At 66.4% G+C, this 20145-nt stretch overlaps 1 protein-coding gene across 12 annotated transcripts in view; it reads left to right on the forward strand.

Moving 5' to 3' along the window:
- Window positions 1-1842: 1842 nt before the first annotated feature.
- TNS1 (tensin 1) overlaps window positions 1843-20145 on the forward strand; it is a 63819-nt gene continuing 45516 nt past the window's right edge. For 6 of the 12 annotated variants that reach the window (XM_052791647.1, XM_052791648.1, XM_052791650.1 and 3 more), the window contains exons 1-3: window positions 1843-1952; window positions 3158-3195; window positions 18669-18707. In XM_052791647.1, the coding sequence (XP_052647607.1) occupies window positions 1877-1952; window positions 3158-3195; window positions 18669-18707 (153 nt within the window). In that variant the 5' untranslated portion in view covers window positions 1843-1876. Of the gene's footprint in view, window positions 1953-3157; window positions 3196-10245; window positions 10726-18668; window positions 18708-20145 lie in introns of those variants that run through there. The other 6 variants (XM_052791656.1, XM_052791657.1, XM_052791652.1 and 3 more) reach the window with 4 other exon arrangements.

The following is a 20145-nucleotide window of genomic DNA, read 5'->3' on the forward strand; positions in this document are numbered from 1 at the left end:
CTGCCGGATGGGTGACGGATGGGTGACGACATGCCTGTGCACACGCATGTGCATGCGTGTGTATACACCCAGCCCTGTGCACCCCGCTCCCTCGTAGCGCACAAGCACCGGGGGCTGCCGAGGGACCAGCGAGTGGCCCTGCAGGAGCAGGTGCCCAGGGAAGAGGGGCTTGTACACCCGTGTACAAACCCATGCGAGTATGCACATGATTGCACATGGACCTGCGTGTGGGAACACAGAAATCTGCCCACACATCTGCTGCTGCTGTGGCTGGTGGGGATGTGCACGCTTGCACATGCTTGCACACTCGCAGGAGTACATATGCATGCAGCGCCCTGCCACACGCACTGCGTGTGGCACACATAGCACCCTCACAGCCCCCGGGGTGTTCGCACGCACGCGGACATCTGGTGCACGTGTGTGGCCCTTCTGCCTGTCCATGCGTGCACTGGGGAAACTGAGGCAGGGAGGTTTTGGGGAGGGGTACCCGGCACCCCGACTCTTTGGCACCGTCCCCCCTGGCTCTGGTGCAGTGCCAAGGCCGGAGGAGAGCAGGGTGCCTGGGGGAGGGGGGGCTGCCGGGCCTCTGCTTAATCTCATTAGTCTTGGCATGAAAAGGCGGATTTACGGGGGCTCACGTCTTCATCTGGCGGCGGGTGGGTGGGCAGGGCTGGTGCGCTGCCAGGGGGGTGCCCCCCGCCCAAACTAGCCAGGGGGGGTGTCAGGAGGGGCGCTGGCTGCCTGCAGCTGTGCCAGGACCACCCCCCCTGCCCTCAGCCCCTGTGTGTGAGCACACGCACACGCTTGCACGCTCACAGCCTGGCGCCTGCACACGTTGGGATCCATCTTGTGCTCACACTCGTGGCATCGGCCTCCCCCCGCCGTGGGCTGCGCCAGGCAGGGTGGGCACGTCCACTCACGCTCAGGGGGCACAGCATGCCCTATACACCCCCATGAGACACCCCAGCACACGCTGCCCAGTGTGCACCCCAAAACCCAGCATGACATGGAGACACCCCCCTGCACGAGCACCCTTCTGGCAGCACCTGCACGTACCTGGGTGTGCACATGTGTCTGCACACGTATCTGTGTGTCTGCACACGTATCTGTGTATCCACACACGTACATGCAACCACGTCCGTGCGTGCACGTGTTCATATATGTGCATTCACATGCGCTCATGTGCACACAAGTTTGCACACACATGTGCATACAAGTATGTTCACCTGCCCCCCATGCACGCAGGCGTACGCACTTGTGCCTGCACACACGTGCCTACAGAAACACTTGTGCATGGGCACGCGTTCGCAGGGACACACGTGTGAATGCACCAACGTGCAGGGACACGCAAGTGCATGCGCGTGTGTGCGCACATGTCTGTGCACACACACACACGTGCTCAAACACGTGTGGACACACCTGCACGCAGGTGTGGATGTGCTCATCGATGCGCGTGCACAGTGTGTACAGAAGCGTGCGCCCGCGCGCACACGCGCGGGCGCGCGCACGGCCCTCCGGCGCGCGCCGCCAGGGGGCGGCAGAGACTATTTAAAGGGGCCGCTGCAGCGGGGGGGGGGGGGTGCACAGCCCTCTGCCCACCCGCGCACGACCCTAGGTCCCCCCCCAACGCCGTGCCCACCGCCCCACGGCCCCGGCCCTGCCGCAGAGGGCACGGCCCCGGGTGATGGGGTGCGGGACACACACACATTTCTTCTGATGGGGGGTGGGTGGGTGGAGGATGACCCCCTACCCAGAGGGAAACTGGGGCAGGGCAGGGCTGAGTGCCCGGGTCTCCGTGCCACCTTGTTCCCGCTGATGAAGCCCCGTGTCCCCCCAGCCCCAGGACCTGGAGGCCCCCCCAGCACACTCCTTCAAGATGACGAGCTTCAAGAAGGTGAAGGCATGCGGGATCTGCCGGCAGGCCATCACGCGCCAGGGCAGCACCTGCCGAGGTGAGCTGCGGGCGCGGGCACGCGCGTGTGAAAGGGGGTGTGCCGGGGGGGCGGGGGGGCCAGGACATGAGGGGATGCGTGTGTGTGCCTGCATGTACAGCTGCGTGCACGAGGATGTGAAGGTGGGAACACGTGCCTGCGCCAACCTGTGCGAACACGCGCGTGTGCACGCGTGTCAGAGGAGGAGCCTGGGGCTGTGCAAGAGTGCGTGGGGTACCTTTGCGGGCGGGAAGGTGGCTGGGAGGTGAGGCTGGCCCACGGAGGCACTGGCATGCGCGCATGTGGCCGCGCGTCAGCAACACGCGTGTGCAGTGAGTGTGCAACTTACCGCACGAGTGTGCACATGCACGTGGGTCCGTGTGCACGAGTGGGTGCTCACGCCCTCTGCCATGCCCGCTGCCCGTAGCGCCCGGTGGGATGCGGGCGGTGCCGTGGCCCCTCGCACGTGTGCGGTGCCGCCGAGCCCCGTGCGAGGGGCGGCGAGCGGAAACGCCGCTGGCCGCGGGAACAATGCGGCTTCCTGCGCCGCAGGAAACAGCCCCAAGGGAGGACAAGGCCTGGGGGCGGCTGTGGCCGGGGCCACGCTGCGCGGGGACCCTCGTGTCCCCTGGGGATGGGACATGTGGCTTTGCGGGGCTGCCCGGGCTGCCCGCTGGTGCCCCGTATAAGTGCGTGTCCCCAGCAGCGGCAAACACACGCCCGCACCAACCGTGGGCACGTGCCGTTCTCTGCAGGGGCGCGGGCGTGAGCGTGCAACAGCAGCGCGCGGGCAGGCGGGGACACGGGCACTGGCAGCACCCCCGCGGCGCACTCGTGCACGCCGGTGCACGTGCGAGGCCTCGTGAGACGTGTCCGTGCACGGCCTCCCTTCACGCCGTTAACCCCTGGGCACTGGGGTTTGCACGCGCGCACACTCCCCAGCACGTTGGCACCGGCGGAGGTGGGGGACGGCTCGTGTGCATGGGTGCGTGCCTGAGCGCCGCATGCATGTGCACATGGTGCTGCGCCGTGCTGGTGCCACCCGGAGCATGCATGTGCGTGTGTTGCATGTCCCGGCAGCCTGTGCCCCGTGCCAAGGTGCTCCATGCCCCGCAGCATGGGGTGCCACCCCACCCCTGCCCTGCATGTGGGGTGCCCATGGGCTGCCCCTGGCAATGCCCCCTCTCCTGCCCCCACTAACCCTCTCTCCCCTCTCCCTCCCGCAGGCTGCAAGCTCTCCTGCCACACCAAATGCCAAGCCAAGGTAAGGCTGGTGCCGCAAGGTGTGCCCATCCCTGCCTGGGGGGCACCGGGGACTCGCACGGGGGATGCCACGGTTCATGCCAGCTGACCCCACTGGATGGGCACCCAGATGGGCTGGTGGCTGTGGGCTGGTCGTGGTGGCACTGGTGTCACCGGTGGGTGAGGCTGGCAGTGCCATCCTGCTGCCTGGCCCCTGACGGCACGTGCCCGTCTAGGTACAGGACTGGGTTTTGGGGTGCAGCCCTGCTCAGAGGGGGCTGTCAGGAATCTGTGCCCCAGCACCTGGAGCAGAGGGGTGCCCTTTGCGTGCTGCTGTACGTGGGTGCCATGTGCCGCGGCCGAGCGCTGCCGGCGGCACGCACGCAGGCTGAGCACCTCGCCCGATACCCAGCACCGCGGGGGGCGGATCTTGCTGACAGGAGGGAGCGGAGCCGAGGATGCCCGGTGGTGATGTCCGGCTGCCCGGCTGCCGCGCCGGCGGAGGGAGACCCTACGGCAACCCAGGTTCTCCAGGGTAGCTGGAGGTGGGCACGGTGCCCACCGCCACGCTGCCAGGGCAGGGGGAGGCTGCACGTTCCTGAATCCCTGGGGAGGCATGTGTGCCAGCCGGCTCTGGGGCTGGCATCTCGGGCGGGAAGAGGCTGGCGCACCCCAGGCAGGCGGCGTAGGCTGGGACGTGCCTGTGCCTGTGCCCGTGCTCGTGCCCGTGCCCGGCCGGGCAGGGAGGGAGAGGAAAGGCCCGGGGGGGGGTGGACCGTGCCGGGGACCGGGCACGCGTTGGGCTTCGCAGGGTGCCGCGGCGTGGGTGGTGGCGCGGGGCAGGCACTGAGAGCAGCCCTGGCACCGAGCCCCGGCCGGGGTGTCGGAGGAGGTGGGGGCTGTGGGGGCACCCTGGGGACGTGCCCGGCACCCTGGGCCCTGAGCGGGCAGGGCAGAGGTGGCCGGGAGGCTCAGCAGGGCTGTGCCACCCTGGGGACCCTGTGCCATCCTAGGACCCTGTGCCACCCTGGGAAACCCCGGGCTGCCCTGGGGAACCCTATGCCACCCTGGGGACTCTCTGCCTTCCCAGGACCCTGTGCCAGCCTTGGGACCCTGTGCCACCCCGGGGACCCTGTGCCAAAGACACCTCAGGGGCTGAGGCCAGAAGAGGTGGCTTTGCCTCGATGCCGGGGTGAGGGGGGGTGTGGGGTGAGGCGCTGCCCGCAGTACGGCAGGCGCTGGCAGAGAGTGTCTGCCAGTGGTTTCCAGGCAGGAGGGAGTGTCGGGAAGCGTGTGCGCCTGGGTGTGCGCCCAGTCGGGATTCTCTGATGTCTGCTATGGGGTTGTGCAGCAAGAGGGGGGGGGTCACACCGGGGTCCCAGCATCTGGGTAGCCTGTGCGTGGGGGCAGCCCGTGGCTCGCTTCCACAGCCGGCTGCGTTTCATTAGCCTCCGTCACCCTTCCCAGGCTCGCTGGAAGCTGGAGTCCCCTCGGTGGGGCTGGCTAGCCGAGGGGTGTGCTGCTGTGAGGGGTGCATGCATGGGGCCAGGGCCAGGGGCCTTCTGCAGAGCTCCTTTGGGCCAGCGCCCAGGGAGGGGCTCCTCCGGCTGGGCAAGCGGCCAGCTGACTCACACGCCGGCTTGTTATTGTAGGGTCTCTGGGGAGGGCGCGTGTGGGGAGGGGGCTTGGCACAGAGCAAAAACGGCCTCTTGTCTACCTGAAGCCCCTCACGTTTAACCCCTGCACCCCCAGGATACTTTGGAGCGGGAAGATGGGCTTACCCCCGAAGGCCTGGCAGCTGCACCCCCCAGCACTTTCTCCTCCTGCCCTGCAGATGCTGCTGAGGTCCTGGTGTCCTCCCCACTCCTCCAGGGGCTCCTGGCCCTGGAGCCTGTCCCACCATGCTATTGGCAGCATCTTCTGCTTGGTCCCCATATTTACCCTCTTGGGACCTGCCCCGACCCCTTGTTCTTCCCCACCAGCTGCCCCCCGCACGGCCGGTTCCTGGCCAGCTGCCTCCTGTCCCAACTCGGGGGGAAGCTCCCAGTTACAAAGCCCAAATGGAGTGGATATGGTGGGAGGGGGGGAGAGGGGAGAGATAGGGGTGTGGGTAGGGGGGCGGGTGGGGTGTGAAGGGTTGTACTGGGGGTGATGGGTGTGGGGTGCCAGGGGGTATCATGGGTGTGATGGGGATATGGGAGGGGGGCACTGGGGTGTATGTGGGGACACCAGGAAGGTTTTGGGGTGCCGGTGAGTGCCACGTCCCCAAGGAGGCAGTGAGCGGGCAGAGCTGTGCCAGGGCGAGCAGGACCTGCGCCCTGGCAGTGACCTACACCCCTCGAGGTACCCCCCAGCCCGAGGGACAGTGGAGGGGACAGTGGTGGGACCCATGCCCCACAGTGGCATTGATGCTGGCGGCGTGCCCGGTGCCCGTGGGTGGCTCTGGGGGCGCCAGGGCAGCCGCACACACATCAGCTGGGAAGTACAACGCCGTTCCCATGCCCATGTAAGGCCCTTCTCGCGCCCAGCGCCTCCGCTCAGGGATTTTTCCTTGCTTAGCAAACCTCCCTTCCTCCCTCCCTCCAAGGGGGACGGACAGACGGATGGACACTGGAGTGTATCCCACCCGTCCAGCCTGCCCCCTCCCTCTCTCCCCGCACAGCAACTGCCTGCTGAAAGCAGCGGGGGTGTAGCTTCCTTTGAAAAGTGGGGAAACTGAGTCACAGAGCCCTGCCCGGGGACAGTTGGAGGTGGGGGACACAGTGTGGGGTGCAGTGCTTTCCATGGCAGTGGTCAGGCACGGGTGAGCCTGTGTGTTGGCACGTGCTGGTCGTGGCACAGCCAGGGTCTGGTGGTGATACTGCCTGCCCGTCTGGGGTGGAGGGATGAGCCTGAGGATGCTCTGGGCAGTTATGCCATGCAGGCATGTCCCAAATCATGGAGCAAGGAGGTGCTGGGGGCGTCCCTGTCCCCCGGGATGCGCTTGCTCTGACTGGGGCTGGATTTTGCCATGGTGCTGCTTAGAGAGGCTGAGAAAACTCGAGGGGATGATGCTTCTCCCCATGGCGGGAGCCAGCCTGGTGATGGCCGGTTTGGCTGGGGGACAGGGAGAGCTGTGGCATTTGGCTGCCAAATTGGCTGGCGATTGCTGGCGGGTGGTTCTGGGAAGTGGTGGCTGTGCCAGCCCCTGGGCCTGGCAGGGCTCTAGCTTGCCCCGCTCGCTCTGTGCCGCACCAGGGCCCACAGGTCCTGGGGCAGTTGGGGTGCTGGGTTGTACCAAGAGGGGAAACTGAGACACGGCACGTAGCATGGGGCTGAGGCGTCTGGGGGCTGCATTGTCCCTCGGTGTCTCCCCCCGGGGGGCTGACAGTGGGTGCTGGACCTGTGCTGGGCTGCTGGGCCATGTGTATGAGTATGTGTGTGTCCATGCATGTGAACATGTGTGTGTGAGTGTGCATGCATGTGTCCAAACACAAACGTGTTTGCACGATCATGCATGTGCATGATCATCTATGCTCGCAGATGCATGCGTGTGTGTGTGACCCTGCAAGGGAATGCATCCGCGTGCAAGAACATCCATCTGTGTGCACAAGTGTACTCGCACACGGGCGGGTAGTCACACGCGTGTGCTCCCAGCTTGGTGCCATCCATCCCCACTGGCCTCGTGCCAGGCCCGGCTTGTTTTTCGAGTGCCCCCCTGCGATGGGACTCCAGGGGAGGTTTGTCCATCATTAAACCGGGGGCTGGAGCGGAGCCAGGGCCAGGCAGCGAGGCGCGTCCTGGCCAGAGCAATTGCTCCCAGTGCCCGCGGTGCCAACGGGCCCTTGGCGGCGGGGGGGACGTAGTGGGACCCATGCCGGGGCACGTGGTGGTGGCGAAGGGGACGTGTATCTCCTGCCCTCAGCTGGTGCTGGGGACCCCCCTGCTTGTAAAGCAAGTCTGAGCCAGGAGGGGAAACTGAGGCAGGGAGTGGTTGGACCATTCTGGGCAGGCTTGACTTGTGGTGATAGGCGACCTGAAGCTGTGCCATGGCCAGGGGCCAGGGCAGTGCTGTGGGGCACGGAACACGGGCTGCAGGAAGGGGACATCCATGTCCCAGCAGCAGCAGGCTTGTGCTAGGGGACATCTGGCTGTCCTGTCCCCGCTCACCACTCCAGCCACTCTGCCCTGCTGCCTCCTCCCCGCACAGCGGAGGCGATGACGTGCCAGTCACTCTGCCTGTCCCGTCCCTGTCCCTGATGCCCCATTAAAAGCCACCCCCTCAGTGCTTCGGGACAGCTAATTAACAACACCCCTGGTCTCCACAACAGAGCGAGCAGCAGGGGGGGGAGGAATGCCACAGGAATGTGTCCTTGACCCTGGCATGGGCCCAGCTGGGGTGGCGGGATGGGGGCTGCAGGGGTCAGCCCTGCCCCGGTGCCGTGCCAGGTCATGTTTGTGCAGTGGGTCCTGGAGGGGGTTCTGTGGTTTGTTTTTTTTTTTTCCCCTCCTTCTTTCATTTTTCCCCTTATTTACGTCATTGCCCAAATATTCGGCCTCTCTCAGCTCTGGGGGGGGGTCGGTTTGGCTGCTCGGAGGAGCTGGGGCCCTTCTCTGCACCCTCCGGGTGCTGCAGCATGCAGGGAAGGTGGGCAGGGGAGTGGGGATGCTGAGACCGCCCACACTTGCTGCACTGGTGAACACTGGCTGGGGCTGGCCTGAGAGGTGTCAGCTGAGGCAGTGGGGACCACCAGCCTCCCTCCTCGGGGGCTCCCAGGGCCGGATCCAGCCCCCTGGCACCCTGCGGTGGTGGAAGGCAGGATCTGAGCTAGATGGGGGCTCTTGCGGAGGGTCTCTGCCTTGTTTCCCACTGATTTTCTCCCAGACCACTTTGCATGCCCCATGGCCACCCCTCCTGGGACCTGCCCCGGGAAGGGCACTGGGTTCCTGGGGACCCCCAGCACCCTCCAAGGGGTGGCACCAACCCCAAACCGGCCGAAAGGTCTGGCTCAGGAGGGGCTCTACAGACCCAGCACTGGGGCTTCATCTCCTCCCATGTGCTTTCACCTCTGGAGCTGACCCCCCCACCTCCCTGGAGTGCCTGATCCCCAGGTCCCCCTTCTTCCGCTGACATCTGGAGTGGTGATGCCCAAGGGTGCTTGTTTTGGGTTGTGGAGGAGCTGGTTCAGGTGGGGGGTGGTTTCTCTGGGGGTGCTGGGGGGACACTGTGGGGTGCAGAGGCCACTGGAGCCACTTGGCTGACCGCCAGACCCGCTCCTGCCAGCACATTGACCCGATGGATCTGGGAGGTACTTTGGTGGCTGGAGTTCAGGGATGCTGTCAGGACTTCTCTGGCTGTGTCCTGCGAAGGGGACACATCATCTCCCCAGGGGACAGCTCCTGTCACCTCCCCAGGGACAGGGACGTGCTGTCAGTGCCCTTTGCTCACCCACTCATTTCCATCCCGCTCAGCCGCTGATACTTTCCCATCTGGCCCCGCTCTTCCGCTGCTGGTGTTTCCCAGGGTCCAGGAGCTGTCCTGTGGCTGCCTCCCGAGGAGCCAGGGCTGGGGGTGTCCATGTGGGGGTCTGTACCGGAGCTGAGCTAGGGTCTGTGCCCAGCTCCCCTGGTGCAGGATGTTCATTCCCCTTCATCCCAGTCGCAGCGCTCCCCTCTTTTTGGGATGCCTGCTTTTTGGGGGCTGTGGTGCTGGGGGGGCTTGTTTGGGGGTGCCAATGGATCCTGGGGGGGTGGGGGTTGTCCTCAGAGTGGTGGCTGTTGGAGTCCAGCCCCATACCCTTGGGTGCTGGGGAGGGCAGTGGGCTGGCGCTTGCTCAGGAGGAGGGTGAAGAGCTGCCCCCCGGGGATGTCGGGGCTCCGGCGCTTTGTCCTCGGCAGTGGGAAGGGTCCGCTGGTGCCTCTCAGTGCTCCTGTCCCATGGTATCATCCAGCTGTTGGGGAAACTGAGGCAGGGAGGGGCTGGGCAGGATCTGCTGGAGTGGGATTGCACTCACAGGGGTGGTGCATCTTACAGGAGTCTTGGAGGAGGGTAGAGGGAGAGCCCCTCGCCACCAACCCCTCCCTGTTGACTTTTGGGGGGGTGGCAAGGCAGGAGGGGTCCCTGGGGTCCTGCTCCGTGCTGGCAGAGCCAGCCCCAGCCTTTTGGCTGAGCCTGCAGCACAAGGACGGAAATGCAAACAGGAACGGGGAGGCGTTGGGCGAGAAAATGTCAACAGCACTGGGCCGGGTGCCTGGCTTGCCGCCTCCCCGGCCGGCTCGCCACCCTGTGGGCCACCACCGGGCAGGCTCCCCCCTGCCCTGCACTGCTGGGGGCTTCCCTCCTTCGCTCCCGGGTCTCCCGGCACTGAGCACTTGCTCGCGCAGCAGGGCCGGGGCTGGGCTGCCCCAGGGGTGGCCGGGGAGAGCAGGGTTCCATCCATCGCCACACAGAGCCCCCGAGGAGGCGGAGGAGGAAGGGAGATGGGAGGAAGGCGAGAGGGATGCTGGGCACACCCCGGTTTTGGGACAGACAAGTGGGGACTGGCGTGGCTCCATGTGCCGACGAACAGCCAGGGCTTTTCCAGCATTTTGGCTTTGCTTTTTAATTGGGGGGTGGGCTGGTAAATCTTCACATCCCCCTGACATCGGGATTGCGGGGCACCCAAGAACCATTAATTGGGCACCTTGTCCCGTGCGTGGCAGGGGGGGACCAAGTTGTGCCAAGGGGTGCCAGGCAGGTAAAGGCCCCAAGAAGGGCCTCACGCCCCCGTCCCTGCCACCCCCCCCCGCCAAGGGCACGGGGACGCCAGTGGCGTCACGCGGGGTGATAAGGCCCCGACCCCGCTGCGCCCCGCCGCCCGCTGCAGCCCCTCAGCACGGGGCACGAGGTGCTTTGCAGGGGGAGGCGGCGGAAGCGTGAGGGGGTATTTTTAGGAGGGGGGTGTCTGCCCACTTGCCGGCACCCCTTGCCCAGGGCCATCTGCCCGAGCTGGGCTCTGGGTTGCCTTGAAGGGTGTTTTTGGGGGAGGCGAGGGGAGTGGAGCGGGGCTGGACTTGGAGCGTGCCGTGCAGCTGGGGAGAGAGGGAAGAGAAGAAAGAGGGAGAAGGAGCAAGAGGAGGGAGGGGAGCGGTGGAAAAAGCTGCCCGGGACCCCCTTCCTCCCCAGGGCCGGGGCCGGCGCCCCCGGCGTCCCCAGCCCCCGGCCTCCCCGGGGGTGCGGAGGGGAGCAGGGGGCCGGCGGGACCCCCCTGCGCCCCTCCATCGCCGGGGTCCCGCTTGCGGGGAGCGAAATCTTTCGGCTCTCCCCCTCCTTCCCTCCCCTCCCTCCTCCCTCCCTCCTTCCTTCCTTCCTTCTCCAGGCTTGGCCCGGGGAGGGAGGGGGGCTCTGCCTGCAGTCTGCCTTCACGCCTGCCCGCCCGGGCGACGCCGGGCTCCCGCCTGCCCCGCGACCCCCCCCCCCCGACCCCTCCGGCCGCCCCCGGCCGCCCCCCGGGCCAGGTGAGGCTGCTCTGCCGTCTCTTTCGGATGTAGGCAGGCGAGACCCCGGATGGATTTCGGGAGCGTCATGAACCAGGTACGGGCGGGCGGCGAGGGCACGGGGGTCCCCAGCCCCCCCCCCCCCCCCGCCGCGGGGAGGGGGTACTACGGGGGGTGGCATCTCTTCAGGGGGCGGGGGCCACGCGTGACATCCGAGCGGGGAGGGGTGGTGCGTGGTTGGGGGGTGCTGTGCCCCCAGGTTGGGGGGGCGTCCCCAGTTGTCGGTCCCCCAGAGGGGGTCTCGGGGTGCGGGGGAGCTCGGAGGGGGTAACGCGATGCTCGCAGGGAGGAGATTTGGGGAGGGGGTGAGGGCCGGTTTGCCGCCGGCTGGGAGCTGCGAGCTGCGAGCGGCTCGGGGGGGCCGTGCCCCCCGTGCCCACCTCCCCACCTCGCCGGGGCGGTGACCCGCAGGGTGTCCCGGAGGGGGACACGCAGGCGCTGGGGTCTGCGTCCCCTCCGAAGTGCGTAGGGACCTGTCCCTGGGGAGCAAGGGCTGCGCGGGAAAGCGGGGTCCTCCCCCGGCACCCCGCTCCCACCCCCCGGCCGGGTGGGCGATGCCGGGCGGGTGCCTGTCACCCCCGGCGTGGGGGACACGGGAGGGGCAGTCCCTCGGCCGGGACACCCTGGCAGCCCACGGGTTAACCCCCCTCCCTGGTCCCGCCGCGGGACCGTCAATGGTTAAACCCCGGGTTAATGAGTGGCGAGGAGCCCGGCAGCCCCGGCGGGTGCCAGCCCCCCCCTCCGCGGGCAGGGACCCCCGGCCCCTCGGCGCCGCCGGGCCCGCAGAGGGTTAAGTCCGTCAGGGCAGGTCCCGGCGCAGATGTTTTTGGGCTGTGCTCCTGGGAGAGGAAACGGCCGAGCGAGGCATCAGCCCTCTTGGTTTTAAGGGGAAAACAAGAAAAAAAAGGAGAACTGCTGCGTTCCCGGGACGCCTGATCCCGCTCGGCATCGGGGTCAGCCCCCGGTGCGGGACCGGTGACCCCGGTGTGGGTGCTGGGGGGCAGCTGGCAGGGACAGGGGGGGTGACAGTGGCTGCACCCCCCGGGTCCTCATGGAGGGTGCTGGGGTGACATCTGCTGCGTGGCGAGTTTGGGGGACCTGGGGGGCACCCAAACGGGCACCCCGTGTCCTTACAGTGTGGTGGCACTGGGAGGGCTGTGTGTGTCCTGCCTGGAGTCTGAAGCCATCCCTGGGGGTGACACCCCCGGGGAAGGCGAGTTGGGAGAAAATGAGCCCCCAGCCCGTGCCCTCTCTAACGAAGCCTCTCTGTTAGCAATCCCACTGGCCCCCGTTTCAGGAAGGGCAGGGCTGGTGCTGCCCTGCGGGGCTGCTGCTGCCCTGCGGGGCTGCTGCCCTCCCCAGGCAGGGCAGTGCGCCTTGGGGCTGTGCCCCTCTGTGTCCCCCCCCTTTTGGGGTCCTGAGCTGAGGGGTCCGTTTGCACCTTGACTTGTTGGAGTGGGCTGCTGGAGCAGAGCTGTGCCGTGCCCTGGGCCACCCTCTTGCTTGCTTTGCCGCCGTCCCATGCCTGGCCTGGTGCAGCCCGTCCCCGGGGCATCCCGTCACTCTGGTGGCAGCCCCCGATCAGCACGGGAGCCGCCCTGCTGGGTGTTGGGTCGGAGGAAGAAGAGCAGCCCCACGGTACAGCGCCTGAGCAGGGGGGAGCGGCTCAGTGTCTGCTTCCCCCTCCTGTTCCCACACCTCCCCAACACCGCAGATGGGGGACGCCAGTTTTGGGGTGCTGCTCAGCAGTTCAGTTTCACTGCAGCATACTCAGATCCGTCCCGTGGGGTAGGGACACAGCACTGACCCCAGTCTCCATCTGCTTGGGGCTTTCCCCCCATGAGGGGACCCCCCCGGGCTCAGTGCTGGGGGGCACAGACCCCCCTGGGGCAGCCAGAACTTATTTTGGCACCTTGTCTACCCCTCAAGTGGGTCACAGCCCCATAGGCACTGGCAGGTGCCCCTGATGCCATGGGGCAGCCCAATGCCTGCAGTTGGGGTCTTTATGCCTAGGGACGGGGCTTGCCTGGTGCTCCACCAGCATGGCAAAGGGGATCTGTGGGGCAGGGCCCCACACAGGGCTTCACAGTGGGGCACAGGCAGCCTGCCAGCCTGCCTGCTTATGGGCCTGTGTGCTGGCCAATCCCACGTGAGTACCCACGCTCTGACCAATCCCATGTCAGAATCCATTTGTTGACCAGTCCCATGTGAGAATGCGTGCACTGACCAATCCTGTGCTGGAATCACTGCTCTGAGCAATCCTGCATGAGAATCAGTGCTCTGACCAATCCCATGTCAGAATCCATGTATTGACCAATCCTGTGTGAGAATCTATGCGTTGACTAATCCCGTCTAAGAATCCATGTGCTGGCCTATCCTGTGTGAGAATCCATGCTCTGACCAATCTCAGGTGAGAATCCAGGCGCTGACCAATCCCATGTAAGAATCTATGCGCTGACCAATCCTGATGGAGCCCCCTGCAGCAGACAGTGTCCTAGCCAATCCCAGTGTGACTGCTCTCTGCCAGTCCCTGGTGTGGGAGCTGCTCCCTGGCCAATCCCGGCAGCTGGTTTGGATCCAGGGGGTTGATGAGGGGCTGGGGGGGTCCCCACGTTCTCCCTTGGGGCAGGCTGGTTGTGGGGTCCCTGCGGGACCAGAGTGAGGGGTGTCCCCTCTATGGGGTGGCAGCACCCATGGGTGGGTGCTGGCAGCAGGGCATGGCTGGGGCTGTGGGGCCAGTGCCAGGCAGGCAATGGCCTGTGGGGCTGGATCCAGACCCGCTGCCGGCAGATGTTGCCTTTTTAGGCACTGGAGCGCAGCACGACCCTGCCTGCAGCCGGCCCTGTGCCGAGCCAGCGCCCGCTGGCAGAGCCGGGCCAGCCCCTGTCCTGGGCCTGCGGAGGCACCTCTGTCCCCCTCTTGACACCGAAAATCCCATTTTTCCCCCCCCCAGACAGGCCCGGGGACACTACCTTCTCCCCCTTCCCCTAGTCGGCACTTGGCAACCCTGGGGCTGATTGCTCAAACCGTCCTGGAGCTGGGGCCTGCCCTTATTTGGGTTGAAACCAGGGCTATTTTGGTGCTGCTGCCTCCATCGCAACCCCTCGGAGCTTCCCCGTGCGTCGCCTTCCCCGTCCTGTGCCGTCTCGCCGTGCTGGGGCTGCTGGCCTGGCCAGCTGTGGGCTGGTTGGGGGGCATCACCCTCCTGGCCATGCTGTGGGTGCTGGTGGTGATCCCTGGGGCCGCTGCAGGGTGGAGTGGCTGGTGTCCCTCGTGGTATCTCAACCCTGATCTGCAGGGCTGGGCGCACTGGGTGACCTCTGTCCTGGCCCTGCTGCCGCCTTCCTGGTGGGGATGGGCCATGGGGTGGCTCCCAGGGGACATACTGGGGGGGGGGAGACAGAGGGGATGGGGTCTGTCACAGCTTGGGGGACATCGCTGGCACGGTGGTGGCGGCTCTTTGTTGTGCAGTGCCCTCCCTGGGTACCACCAGCATCTCTTGGGCAATGCAGGGGCAGGGCAGCCTGGTGGCCTCTGCCCTGGCACGGGTGCTGCCAGGCATCCCGGCATGGAGGGGATGGCATGGTGACAGTCCCTCGCCCAGCTGTGGGGCGGGCTGGGGATGCTCGGAGGGAAGCCTGGGAGCAGTGAGACCTCCGTGCCCCGGCGTCAGCCCAGCCTGACTCACCCTGAGCCACTGGCCAAGCCGCTCCCCGGCCCTTCAGCACAGCTGCCGGTTACCCCCACCCAAAGGGAGAAACCCCAAAAGCAGCAGAGCCCCTGAGCGCTGGTGGGGGCAGAGAGGGGCTGCGTGGTGCTGGGGTGCTGGCCCCTCCCCAGGACCCCCATGCCAGGGGGAGCCTGGGCTCCGTGTGGCCGCTCCATTCCTCGCACACCGGGGCTGTGCCGGGCAGGGTGGAGCTGGGGCGAGGGGGGAGCGGGCGCGGATGGAAACATGCCGTCCTCTCGCTGGAGACTTGTTGCCTAAACAGGAGATTTGCCAGAGCTGCGAGAAATGTGAGGGCAGGAACAGGCAGCACGTGGTGTGGGCAGGGGGGACCTGACCCCTGTGCAGGGCAGGGGGGGTGGTCAGAGGGGCACTCTCTGAGCCCAGACCCTGTAGTCCCTTATGGCTGGCAGCGGGAAAGGATGCTGCGGGTGGTCCCACCAGGAAGGGGGGAACAGGGGTGCTGGAGAGGGGAAAACCTTCCCTGACGTCCCCAACTTGGTGGCCCTGACCTGTCCCCTTAAAGTACCGTCTGCTGTGGGGTGCCAGAGTGGGGCTCCTGCTCTGCCCCGCGCTGTGGCTGAGAGGGAGTTCGGCAGGGCTTGGTGGCTGCGGTAGGGCTGGAGGGGCTGGTGAGCAGGAGGAGGGCTCTGGGGCCGGCTGGGAGGTTGCTCTGGCCCATGGCTGTCCCTGGGACCCCCCCTTTGCCTGGGGCAGGATCTTGGGGTGAGCAGAGAGCCGTGGGGTGCATGGGGAGGTGCTGCGCAGCCCAGCTGGGACGTAGGTGGCACAAAGCTCGGGCGACGTTGCTAGGGAGGAAGAGGTCCCCCATGGGGTGACGTGGGACCCCATGAGCTTCCCCGTGGGGTGACGTGCGCTGAGCTGGCGTTGGTGCCACCCCAGCATCGTCCCGTGGGACCCCGATCCGGCCACTGAGTCACCGTCCTCTCTGGCAACAGCATTTCCAGCTTGCAGGGTGGTTTGGGCAGGGGACCCCCTTCCTGGGGGCTGAAGGGAGTAAGGTGGCTTGCTCCCCTCTTTTGGGGTCCACATCCCTTCTGGGTAGGGGGGCCAGGAGGGCTGTGCCTGCCTGACGCTGGCTTGCTTTGTGGGGTGGTCTGGGATGCCGAGGGGCTCCTTTTTGACAGCATGTCTCCGGCTCCAACCGCAGCAGCTGGGCTGGCTTGCTGGCGTCTCGGTGCCTGGCTGTTGGGAAGCGGCTCCGGTGTGCCGGGGTCCGCGTAAGAGCCAGGGTGGCTGGTGCTGCGGCTGCTCCCGGCATCGCAAGGGTCAGCACCGGCCCGGATATCGGCCGGCTCGGGAATGTTTATCGGAGCTCCTGGGGAAGGGAAAAACAAAAACCGCCACCCAAAGGAAGGGATATGCGTCAGAGATGGGCCTGCATTGCCCACCAGCAGCCGGGCGGGCTGTGCTGCGGGCTGTGGGCCAGCACTCGCTCCGCTCCGGCAGCCCGGCCGGGGGGGACTCCTGCAGTCCCCCAGCCCACCCTGTCTCCAGTGCTACACTGACCCAGCCTGCTCCCGAATTGCAGGGCCCCTCCATGGAGGTTTGTCCCCCCCCAGCCCCGCTGGCATCCCGTTTGCTGGGGCTACAACCGGTGGGGATGCTCCAGCTGGAGCAGGACCTGGCAATGCCCCTGGTCATCTCTGTGGCTGCAGAGGTTATTTTGCTGAGGGAGGAGGAGGAGGGAGAGAAAGGATTTGGGAGGGAGGGAGATGTGAGCGGTGGTTGCAGCATGGAGAAGGCTCTGCGCTGTCTCATCACTGGGTACGGCGTGGATGTCCGCATCCCTCCAGCCTCGCTCAGTGCTTGTGAACCAGTGCCGAAGTCCCGGCAGGGATCTGGGGTGCAGAGGCTGTTCCCTGAGCTGCAGCTGGTGAGGTTTGGTGGAGGAGGGCTCCCGTGGGCTGCTCTGCCCTGGGGTGGTGCGGCCAGGGGCTGCCCCGGGGGTTTGCCAGCCAGGTGTTTACTTCTGGGCTGGGACATCTCGAGGGTATCAAGTTCCTCCAGGTATTGTGACAGCTGGCTATGAGCGAGCAAGCCCATCGTTGCTCTCCAGGGGAAGGCTGCAGCGTGTGCCCAACCCTTTACGAGACATCAGAGAGTCCCCACCACTCGTGGCCGTGGGGCCTCGTTCGCTGGGAAACTGATTTTGCTGCTTGGCAAAACCTGGGTCTCAAGGTGGCGGCTCGCGGGATGTGGCTGCTGGGAGGGATGGGGCTGTGACCTGGGGGGCAGGGGCTGTGGGGGGCTGGTGGGGTGGGCGGCAGCCCCGCTGCGCCTCGTTCCTCGCATTCCTGGGCAGGGCTGCTGGGCGGTGGGGTCGCGGCGGTGGGGGCCGGGCGGCAGGAATGCAAACACCGGAGCGGGGTGGGGGGGAGAAGAAAGGCCGCTTGTCTGCTGTGGCGAGGCAAAGCCCGGACCAGGGGTGTGCAGGTCTCCCCGCCTTTCCCACCCCTCCCTGCACCGGGGGCTGGGCGTGGGTGTCCCTGGGGATGGAGGTGGCGGTGGTCCTGGGGGTCCATGTGGTCCTGTGTGGGGTGATGCTTTCACTGGTCCTGTGGGGCAGGAGGGATGCTCCTGCACCCCTGCGTCAGCAGTTTAGCTTCCCTAGGAAGGGGTCCATTGCCTGGGGCTGGTTCTTTTCCCTTTGTCCTTGAACCCGGGCCGTGTTTGAGCCAAACTTGAGAGAGGGACGGAAGCTGAAAACAGCGTTATGTTCCTGCAGTCCTCATAAAACTGCCTTTCCAGGATGCAAGAGTACCATACAGCCCGGGTTGGTGGCTCCTGTGGATGGGAGGAGTGGTGTTGGGTGAGCACAGGCCCATATTAGACATCAGAGAATCCGCTAGGGCAGGGAAATACAACCACGGGCACCCCAGTTTTCTCCCTTCTCCAGCCGAAGGAGCATTTGTAGCCTGCAAACCTCCTGGTGCCGACAACGGAGGGGGGGGTGGGCACGGACCCTACCTGTCTGTGGGACCAGCGTGTCCCGTGGTGGGGGAGCTGCGCATCTCCCCCCATTACCGGCCTCGGGAGCTGGCGCTTGATGGGTGCTGGGGGGTCTTGTTTGAGCATCCCCAGGGGAAGAGCGCGGCGGTGTGCGGGGCACAGTGCGGGGTACGGCACGGCCCTCGCCGGCCCCGTCCGCAGTGGCTCGCTGCCGGAGAACATTCCAGGGAGGCTGGCGCGGGGCCAGCGCCGCGGGGCAGGGAAAGGGGCCTTTTATGGAAGCGTTTCTGCATTAGAATAAAATCATAATAATAATGCGCAGGGGAAGGGAGCGGGAGGAGGAGGAGGAACCCCTGAAGAAAACAGGGAGGCGGGATGGGAGCAGGCTGGTGGCCGGGGAGGGGGCAGGCGCTGTGCATCACCCTGTGGGGACCGGGATGGGGTGGGATCTGGGTGCTCTGAGTGGGGTGCTTGGGGGAAATCCTGCTTTTTATGGCCCTGGGCAGGGGAGGCTGAGCAGAGTGCAGGGGGTCCCCGTGCTGCCATGGTGGGGGACCAGCCCCTGAGTGGTGTTTGGTGTGTTGGTTTGATCCTAGGACGGGGCAGGGGATGGCTGGGTGGGGGTCACCACTGCTGGGGAGACACGGAGAGGTTCAGAGGGGATGAAGTGCCTCAAATCACACTCTGCCACTACCGCTGGCGTCTCTGGGCCCACGCAGGGCTGGAGCGGTTGTTCCTGCTGCCCTCGGCACCGACAAACAAGGCGCTGCCTCTCCCACCCTGGCGTGCCGCTGCTTCCCGGCGGACTGGGGTGCACGCAAAACCCAAGGTTAATTGTCAGTAATTGCCGCTGGTAATTAAGGTAACAATAGCTGGGCTGTTCAGCTGGCGGCTGCAGGAGTGCTCACGAGGCCGGGCTGGGGTTTGTTCCAGGAGCTGCTCTTGGCATCAGTCGGCCGCCCCACGACATGCCGTGCCCTGCTGCGCCCGCCCGGGGCTGGGGCTGCCCGGGCTGCCCGGCCGAGGACGAATGGCACTGCCGCCGTGGTCCCCAGCCTGCTCCCGTTACCAGGGAGCCCAGCCTTGACCTTGGGATGCTGCCCGTGCTCCTGCCCGGGGCGGCAGGGCCATGGGCCACGGGTGCCCCTGTCACCCCCTTGGGCGGGCACTCGGTTTGCTCGGGGTGAGGGGTGGATGGTGCATCCCAGCCCCTTCCCATGCCCCGTGCTGGGCTGGGGGCTGCAGGGACTAATCCTGGCCCTGTTTCTGCTTCTTTGCAGGCTGTGACCCCCTGCTCCCCCACCGTCAGCTATGAACCGGTAAGCGAGCCCCCACCCTGTGAGCCGTGGGTGGCAGGCAGGGCTGTGGGGACGCTGGGTGGGATGGGACATCCTGTTCTGCACTGGGCATGGGGCTTTCTCTGCCTGGGGCCTTCAGGGTGTGAGTCCCCCGCCCCCAAAATCACAGGGGTCCCTTGCTGGGGGTAATGGCACCCCCCCGTTTTGGTGCTGTGCCCCCCAGCATTGCTGGCTGCAGGGCATCCCACGTCTGAGCAGCACGCGTTGGGGCAGCCCAGCCATCATGGGACTCCTGGAGCTGGAGCTTTTGGGGAAGAGGGGCTTGTGGGGTTGCAGGGAGGGACAGGCAGATGGGACGTGACCAGCCTGGGCTCTGGGGTCCCCTGGCGCCGAGGGCCTCCCCTCCCTGGCCAGTGGCGGGGCGGTTTCTTGCACGCCCGGAGATGGCTCTACCAGATGTGCCTTTGGCTCGAGGCGCCCGAGGCCGTGTGTTTGCAGCCCTTGTTATTGTCACCCGCTTCTTTTGTCCCTCCTGGGGACCTTTAATGAGCAGCCGAGGCCAGGGCGATGCACAGCCCTTCCCACCCTGTCCTCTCCGGACACCAGGAAAAGTGTTGGACGTCCCATCTCTGTTCACCCTGTCTTGGGGAGGACAGGAGCAGGGGTGATGGGTGGGCGGCCACGCTCCCTTGCCACGCTGCTCCGGGCCACGGCAGTGCTCCAGGGATGACAGTGCACGGGGATGGCGCCGGGAGCAGGACCATGCCCGGGGCAGAATTTTGGAAAGCGTGGCACGGTGGTGCCCACCAGGCAGCATCTTGCCGGCAGAGCAGCCCCCCTGCCCCATTCCCAGCCCGGCCGTGCCTGTGGCAGCGGGCAGAGCGGGCACGTGGCAGCGGGGAGGCTGGCATTGCCTGGGGCCGGCGCGGCCGCCCTTCCTTCTTGCTCCGGACGTGTGCCAAGGCTTGCTGGGGCAGGCGCCGGGGAGAGGAGGCCCTGGCAGAGTTTCAGCTCTGGGCTCAGCGGCCTGGCAATGCCGGGGTGGCCGTGCCCCACGCGGGGCCCTGGGCTGGGCACCCTGTAGCTGGGCAGGGGTCTCGCCCAAAAAGTGGGTTTAGGGTATGGCCCCCTGCGAGCTCACGAGGGCAGCACATGAGCCCAAGCGTGTGAGGGGATGGGGTGGGAGCAGAGCATGCTGCCCGCTCCAGGGCCTCACGGTGGTTATCTGCCCTGGGTTTAATCTCTGCCTGCACCCCCCCCCACCCCTGCCAGCCTCCTCGGGCACTTATCACCAGCAAAAACATGTTAGCTTCGAGCTGGGACCGTTACTGCGGCTTCAGGAGGAAATCGAAAGGGGTTTGCCCCGGCCCCACTGCCAGGACCAGAGCAGCCTGGTCTCTGTCCCCCTGGTCCCAAGACCTCCATAAGCCACCCGGCTGCGTCCCTTTGCTGCGCCACC

The sequence above is a fragment of the Harpia harpyja genome, chromosome 7 (assembly GCF_026419915.1).
Source record: "Harpia harpyja isolate bHarHar1 chromosome 7, bHarHar1 primary haplotype, whole genome shotgun sequence".
Lineage (NCBI taxonomy): Eukaryota > Metazoa > Chordata > Aves > Accipitriformes > Accipitridae > Harpia > Harpia harpyja.